At 44.6% G+C, this 8,715-nt stretch overlaps 1 protein-coding gene across 1 annotated transcript in view; it reads left to right on the top strand.

Annotated features, from left to right (window-relative positions):
* The window catches only part of FAM96B (family with sequence similarity 96 member B), an 11,328-nt gene extending 8,256 nt beyond the window's left edge, over window positions 1-3,072 (top strand). Inside the window, exons 4-5 of the mRNA XM_018568193.1 lie at window positions 24-69; window positions 2,829-3,072. Of these exons, the coding sequence (XP_018423695.1) occupies window positions 24-69; window positions 2,829-2,926 (144 nt within the window). The 3' untranslated portion in view covers window positions 2,927-3,072. The remainder of the gene's footprint in view (window positions 1-23; window positions 70-2,828) is intronic.
* The last annotated feature ends 5,643 nt before the right edge of the window (window positions 3,073-8,715 follow it).

Below are 8,715 nucleotides of genomic sequence, written 5' to 3'. Positions count from 1 at the left end.
TTTTTTTTATTCTATGTTCACAGGTAGATGTCCATATCACCCCCGGTACACATGCTTCAGAACACGCCGGTGAGTGCTGGGGAGATTTCTGCTAGAGGGAAACTTTAGTAAAATGTAGAAAGATATAATTTAGCCTTGGTCTGGATGTATCTAAAGTATTATTATTATTACATAGTATTTATATAGCGCCAACAGTTTGCGCAGCGCCTTACAATGTAAGGAAGACAATACAATACAATTCAAGACAAGATGGTAAGGAGGGCACTGCTCCTGAGGGCTTACTATCTAAAAGAGGAGGTAGCTGTGTGGGGATGAATTATTTGAGAATGTGATGGTTCAGTGGTTAGGTTGAGGTGGGATGAAAGTAGGGATGAACCAATACCAAGTACTGTACTCAGTACAAGTACAGATATTTTTCGAGCTCCAAGACTAGAGAAAAACTCAACAGTTAGGAGGCAGCTGTCATTTGTAAGGAGCACACGGAGCTCCTGGGATTTGTACATCTCTGTTTTATTGTATGAGTTGTTTTTATAAATAATGCACCAATACCATTTTTGCGAGTACAAGTACTGATACTTGCCCAAGTCCTCACAGATACTAGCACTGATGCATTTTTCTTTATTGTCATGTGACAGTTTTTCTAAAACAATACAGACTAATGATTTCAGGACAGTGATGGAGCACCAGAGCCAAGTCCCAGCTGCAACCCTGATAGTTCTCATGAAAATGCCAAGTATCGGCACTGGTATCTGGACATCCCTAATCTAAAGAAACGTTCAAAATCTCATCAGTACAGATACCTGAAATCCATTTTTTCATGCGGGACAAATTGGGTTCACTGAATTGTCAAGCCCCCTGTTACCTGTACACACTTTTCCTTTGCTGACCACACTACAACAGTTATGAGAAGAAGCCCCGTGTAAGCTCGGAGTCATGCTGGTTGTAGTTTACACAAAGCATATAAAAGAAAACTATGGCCCAACCTTTTTTTTTTAGCATTCGTTCTCTTTAGGGTCACAGGTGGGCTATTGCCCACTATATGCTGACAGCGCAGAGCCAAGCTGCGGCCAGGAAAGATCCTGACAATATTGTTGGCTGCCTGATTGAGAGCTGACCCTGCCTCTCTAGATTCAGAGCTAGCTGTGCCTGCTACTGCCATGTCTATCCCTCCAGTCATTGTTGGAGGAACGGAGAGAGGAGGGGGAATCCCTGCAAGGATCAATGACTGACAATCATCGCTCTCTGCAGGGAGAAAATCGTTAACTCAGCGATAAGCGGTATGTGATCACTCAGTTCTCGATCAACAGAGCCGCTGTGTGACAGTTTCAGTGTCACAGGTCAGCTCTAAATATGGGGATGAGTGTATTTCACTCTCCCTACAATTCTCCTTTGTTGTCCAAATCCCATCGCACTCCTGAACGGTAAGCAGTGACAAATGGATGGCGCCGTTCAGTATCAGAAAAGAAGGGGTCACTGGCACTCCAGTATGCTGATCAATACTCCTTTTATTGACTCAGTATCGCATAACACAATGATTTGTGGCCACGCAGTGTCCCCTTCATCGGGCACAACAGTGATGACTAAAGTAGATGTAAATCCTTTTCAGTCTTTAAATTTGCATATCTCATTAAAATAATCCCTCCAACAGGTCCTTGTTCAGGCACTCTGTGTTACGGTGTGACAATGCTTAAGTAGGCTATACACACAGCGCATTTACTGCGATTGTGCCGCTATTGGCACACTTCCAACCGGCTTCCCTCAATCAGCTAATCGGAGGAGCAGGTTGGAAAATTCTCGACCAAACGCAGCTAGCAGCTGCAAGATCCAATCGGATATTTTGACAGCAGCTAGTTGCCACTGTCAGAATACAATAGAGACAGCATGGGATTCCTCAAGCAACGCTTCTAAGCATTGATGGAGGAATCTGCTCTTTTTCTCATTCAGCCCGCAGGTTGAACAGAAAAAAAATGGGAACTATGTATACTTTTAGTCCATGTCTTCCAATTGTGTTCCTGCATTGTCTCCCTGTCACATATGCTTCCATTAGAGACTGTTGTCACCATCAGGACCCACCCACCCTGAGAAATTCCATGCAGCCATTGCTGGGGTGCATGCAGACAGTAAGTGGCTGCAGGACATCAGCATCACTGAGATGTAACAAAGGATGAAAGAAATGTATTGTGATGAAATAGATGACAATTGTTTTTCATACACAGTGCTTTAACACACCTAATGTCATCAAGTTAGGTCTTGCATCATTGAAGTGCCTCTTGCTTTGCTCTGAGCCCTCGGCAAAGCACCGGTGTTCTTTAGACCTCATTCACACAGCGTAGAGTGGGACCGTACAGATCCGTGCGGCATGCACGGCCGTTCCCGGGAAGGACGGGTGCTGCTTGTGATTGTACGCAGCAGCCTGTTCTTCCCTATGGGAGGACGCGGCCGTATGCTGTCATGCGCTCACCCGAGCTGCACATCCGTGCGGGTGTCCATGCTCGGACGCAGTCAGGATCCATCCTGTCTGCGTCTAAGTACGGACACCCACGCCTGCTCGGGTGAGCGTATGACGGCGTACGGCCGCGTCCTCCCATAGAGAACAGGCTGCTGCGTACAATCACACGCAGCGCCTAACCTTCCCGGGAGCGGCCCGATACACCCGTGCACGCCACAAGGATCTGTGTGAATGAGGTCTTAAGCTGCCCACAAGTACATGAGAGTTGAAAAACAGAAACAACCCTGCAGAGTAATGGGATAATCATGTGGTGTCACTTTGTATTAAATTATAATAATTAGTCATTGTGTCTGTACTGATTGCGACTTTCTCCTCTCAGTCAATAAACAGCTGGCAGACAAAGAGCGCGTGGCGGCCGCTCTGGAGAATTCGCACTTGTTGGAAGTCGTGAACCAATGCCTGTCTGCAAGATCCTGACTCCGCCTGTACCAAGCGTCCGATCGTTTACCACAGCCTGCTGCTAATCTGCCTGTTCATAGCTCTTAGTGCTGCTATTGTCTTCTTGTGTTTTATAACCAACAATTTATAGGTTGATGTGTATAATATAAGTGTGTTTTATGTCATTTTATCCATTTGTCTCAAATGTCGGTTTGTCAGGATTTTAGGTAGAACTCTAAAGCAAATGTTCAATACTGGAAAAGAGAATATAAGGGTTAGACCTGTGACACTATCTGGGTTCACTTTGGGAAGATGTCACCTCACTTCCTGTCCTTGTGCTGGATTATCACATGGATGTGACATGAGGAAAAATCTCTCCAGTGGGGACAAAAACAGCAACCGATATTTGGGAGTAGTGTGAGGAAAGGTTAGAACCTGTGATGTGTTTTATGGTTGCACTTTATCTTCCTGTCACCATGACCCCCATTTCCCAAAGTTCTTCTCCTACAGGGTTATTCACAGAAGGGTGAAGAGTTTGGAGAAGGCAGGAGAAGTGAACTATCTAGGACAATATAGCTGAACTGGAAAAATTCTCCAATTCAGCTCACTTTCCAGTCCAGCTATGTTGTCCTAGATTGTTCACTTCTCCTGCCTTCTCCAAACTCTTCACCCTTCTGTGAATAACCCTGCTAGTGTCACAGGGAAAGGAAATTGTGAGAAGCTCGCAGTGTGCAGTGAATACAGAGTAATCGGTTTCAATCCAGGAGAGGAACCGGTACAACTGTGCAAGACGGAAGGGAAGGCTTGAGATCTGATTCACCTTTAGCCCCAACATAGTGGTCAATGGGACAGGAAGTGAGGATGGCTTACCTTCCTGTCCCTGTGAACACCGTGTATGGGGTTAAAGGATGTACAGTTACAAAATCCTGGTTGAGATTGTGATGCTTGATTCTTCCCGTCTATTCATAGGTTTCCATTTTAATATTGATTAAAAACCCCACAAAGGCTTCATATACTGGGAGGTTTGTGGACAATTCTTCAATATGTTTACTCAAAAATGCCACCGGCATCTCATTGAATAATAGAACAAGGCACCAAGTCTTTCCTTGCACGTTTAAATACATATTCAATGTTACTTGGTTTATATTTGCTCATAGGTTGTGTAAAGGTGGGGGAGGAACTTTCAAGGATGTACATGTGCAGTAAAGATGCACAAAAATTACAATTCGTGTGTTACTGCTCAGAGTCCAAGTGTCCATTCAAAGGTCCCCATTCGTAAAGTATCCATTTAAAGGTGACCATTCATAAGTCTTCATTCACAAGTGTCAACACTAAGTGTTGATTCCATTTAAAAATGTCTATTCATAAGTATACATTCACAGGTGTCCATTTAAAGGTGACCATTCATAAGTGTCCATTTAAAGGTGCCTAAAGTGTGCATTAAAAGGTGTTCATTCACAAGTGGCCATTTAAAGGTGTTCATTCACAAGTGGAGGTGTTCATTCACAAGTCTCCATTTATAGGTGACCATTCATAAGTGTGCATTTAAAGGTGACCATTCATAAGTGTGCATTCACAAGTGTCAACACTATGGGGTTGATTTACTAACCTTATAAACACACCCCGAACATATACACCTCTGCAGTGTGTTCCCTCCCAGCATGATCTATGGGTGGAATCTAAACACCTTTGTAGTGTGTACACACCCAGCAGGTGTGTTGTGCAAAGCCCTGCATGAATTGCAAGGTGATGTTGTGTAAATTAGCTCTATGTTGTGTTGCTTGCGTTGATGAATGCAGGAATGTAAATGCATGAGCTAACCATTTTTGTCTAAACTGTGAAGCAGCATTATATATGCATCATGTGCATGATTTTTCCATATATGGCATTTGTGGAAATATGCTTTTAGAGACTTTTTGGTTGATAAATACGTTTTGCTGTGTAAAAATCACACGCACCTAGTGCGTGCGTGCGTGTGTTTAGGTTAGTAAATCACCCCCTATGTGTCCATTCCATTTAAAAATGTCCATTCATAAGTATACATTCACATGTGTTCAATTTACAAGTGTCCATTTAAAGGTGTCCATTCACAAGTATCTATTCACAAGTGGCCATTTATAAGTGTTTATTCACAAGCATCCGTTCATAAGTGTTCAATCACAAGTGTTCATTTCATTTATGTACATTCATAAGTGTCTGCTTTGCATTTTTTATAACATGAAAATACAATTCAAATCAAATTCCCATATATTGTAATGCCGTTGGTTCACATCTATATGCTCTGGCTTACCACGTTTTTTAAAATATTGTCAGTGCTACATGTTTGTGTGTTTATACACAATAAACTCCGGGCTTAAAAAAAAAAAAGGGGGGGGGCACCTTCCTGCAACCCATAACAAGGAATCCTATGTCACATGTTCTCAGGGGCACCTCTTCCGCTAGCAGTGACTGGTGGTCTGAATCAGCTCTCCGACCGGTCTGAAAGTGAACCCCGTGATGAACACTTGTGGCAGCCACAGGCCAGCATCAGCGAACATAATACAGATGTATTTAAAAAAAAAACAGTTTAACTCATTTACATCTTATCAATATTTTCAGAAAATCACTAAACATGTTTTGCATCATTCATTATTTTAATTGATGATAAATCGCTTGATCACGATTGCTCTTCCCTAGATTGATCACAAGTTGCTCATTGTATGGCCATCCCAATAGCTCACCTATGCAGATAACTGTCCTGTAGTTGTGTGATTAGTGTCTGGCCACCAGGTGGCGCTGTATGACAAGTTACTGGTGGATTGTATAGTATTACACACTGTATTCTAGTCATTCATATAGCACTGGATAATTCCCTAGCACTCTACATTCCTGTAGGAGCTGACACTATGAAAATTCAGTAAGCCACAAACACTAGTTTTGGGTGGAAAGCTTTAGGTATGCCAGTATACGTTCTAGAACATCTGGAAGAGCCGTATTCCAGCATGGTCAGTCCATAAAAAACGCCATACAGATGGAATTGAAGTCAGGCTACAAGGCCGTAATACTAATCAGTTAGCTGTTGTGCTTAACCTGCAAAGGGAACCTGTCCTTGTCAAAGAGAGCTACCATTGCTGATGTATTAAAGGTAAAGCTTTGGGGCTATTAGGCTCATCCCAGCTTCACTGCCCAGAGAGCCCTGGACCTGGAACAAGTATGTAGCAAATGAAGTCTCCTGAGCTGTAGTCATGTTCCTGCTAGATGATTCACTAGGTAGTGAAGCCAAGATCAGGATGACCTTCAGAAATAAGTGAGCACTACAGATCCCATATTCCTATCCTGACAGCTTCCCTTTAACTAATTCAGGACCGACATACATAAATAAATAAATGTCGGCATCCTGAAGCAGTTATACAAAGATCTTGGAACCATTTTAAACAGCCGGCAATGGCTGTTCACATACAAGCGATCGGGTGGCTATAGAGCCACCCGATCGCTTTTACAGTGCCAGGGAGTGTGAGCCCTCCTTCCCCCTCGGGACCGGCACTCTGGGTCTGTTTACTTAGATCAGAGGAAGATCAGCACAATTCCAGTGGCTGATCTCCCCTCTGATCACTGAACCCAGAAGCGATGTGTATTACATCACTTCCAGTTTCAAATGTGTAATTCCTCCAGCTCTATAGCCGGAGAAGAAGCTGATGAAGCAGATCTCTGCTATATCATCTTTTTTGGGGTCTCTCAGTGACATTAGGGGTCTAATAGACCCCAGATATCTCCATAAAAAGGATCTGTCACATCCTCTTTTCTATTACATAAGGGGGCTTGTTAGCCCTTTAAAAGTGTGCAAAATCTTCAGATACCCCAGTCTAAAATGTAATGGATTGTAAGGTGGACCCCATGCAAAAGCCACATCCAAGTCTCCCCTTCAAATCAGGAGCCCGCTATTCACATCAGAGCCCCCCCCCTTTACATCAGAACCCTCTCTTTTTACATCAGCATTCCCCTATTTCACACCAGATGCCCCTCTTCACATCAGAGTCCATCCCCTTTTACACCAGAGTCTCAAGGTCCCCCAGACTATAATGTGATGGATTGTTCCGATTAATCGAACCTAATAATCGACTAACTAATCGATTTTGAAAATAATCGTTAGCTGCAGCTCTAGACCCCACACAAAAACATAAAAAAGTTGGGTTCCCCCTTTACATCAAAGTCTCTCCTTCATACCAGGCGCCCCCTTTTACATCAGAATCTCCCTTTCACATCACAGTCCCCTCTTTCACATCCCAGTCCCCCTCTTTAACATCAGAGTCCCCACCTTTCTCATAAGATCCCCCTTTCACATCAGAGATCCCACAGGGCACCCCGGCTGAGAAACACTGGTGTAGACCACAGAGAGGGAGCTGGGAACAATGTAACTGATAACAGTGCAGCACGGACAGGAAGCAAAGGAAGTGATCAGCTCACAAGTTTTCTGGCAGATCAACAAGTTTTCTTTTTAACCTATTGAACAGATATAAGAAAACACTTTCAATGGTATATTTAAGAGACCAAAAGGAAACAAAAAAATGGGGTTGACATACCCTTTAAGAGTATCAGGAGGGGAGGCTGCAGGTGATGAGCGCCTCTCATGTATAACAGGTGTCAGTGTGATTTATACAGAAGCATAACACCAACATGTCACCCCAGGGTGCCGAATTCCTGACCAGACCGCCCCACCCCCATTCCATGATGCAGACAGGTGTGTGTCTGTGTGTGGTCCAGGATCTGTTCTATCACTCACACTTCTGTGTGCTAGTGAGACGGTCCTAAGAGCTATGACATGAGACCAGGAGCATTGCACTCACATATACTGCATCTGTCAACTTTTAAAGAGAACCGGTCACATGTGGGTAAAGGACACTCATGTGCACCATTCTTTTTTATGTCATCGCTGTGCTGTCTCTCCATAGGGAGCGACAAGTCCCTGCATACTTGTCTGTTCAGGTTCTGTAGAACTATAAGTGCAGGCATGTCTAGCTGGAGTATCTCAACTCGGTGTCAAGTAAAACATAACCACCCTATGTGTATAAGTAAGAAGTTATTAAAGCAGCTACTCTAGACACGTGCCAACAAGTGCCTGATGGTGAAGATAATGCCTGGCTGAGAAATAGTAAGGCATTAGGGAGGGTGGGTAGGCATAGCTCAATAAAGTTCTTCTTTAAGAGCCAAATGCAGGGCAGCCAATAGGAGGGCACAGGTAGTAGTACTTTATCTGGCCCATGTCTCATGGGGTCAGTAGGGGACCTCATAGCTGTTTGTCAGGCAGGCTGTACACAGGGCCCCATGATTTCTAATGGTGACCATACTAGCTGCAGAAAAAGAAGTGCACTGGGCATCCCCCCGCCATTCTGCCAGCTCACCTTTGGGGCACACAGCTTTGCAGAGGACTCTAAAAAGGCTTCATGGAGCCAATCACCGCCTGGAGAGCAGCCTAGCCCAATATCTTGCAGCTCCCCATCCTTGTCCTCTTACCTTGTAATGGGTGATATCTCTGATGGGTGACGCCAGCTTGCCTGGTCTTCCAGTGATGACTGGGCTTCAGCAGAGCACTCTGCGAGGATAGATAGGCCAGAGACCCTGGTGGCAGGCAGGAAAGTTGTCCGGTTGCGGGCAGAGGTTGAGGCGGTCAACAGGCAGGAAAGTAGTCCGGTTCCAGGCAGAGGTTGAGGCAGCCAGGACAGTAGTCCGGTTCCAGGCAGAGGTTGAGGCAGGCAGGAAAGTAGTCCGGTTCCAGGCAGAGGTTGAGGCAGCCAGGACAGTAGTCCGGTTCCAGGCAGAGGTTGAGGCAGGCAGGAAAGTAGTCCGGTTCC

The sequence above is a fragment of the Nanorana parkeri genome, unplaced genomic scaffold, assembly GCF_000935625.1.
Source record: "Nanorana parkeri isolate BGI_ZX_2015 unplaced genomic scaffold, ASM93562v1 scaffold31, whole genome shotgun sequence".
Classification (NCBI taxonomy): domain Eukaryota; kingdom Metazoa; phylum Chordata; class Amphibia; order Anura; family Dicroglossidae; genus Nanorana; species Nanorana parkeri.
Note: the sequence above shows the minus strand (reverse complement) of the source record. Positions and strands in the feature narration are given on the sequence as shown.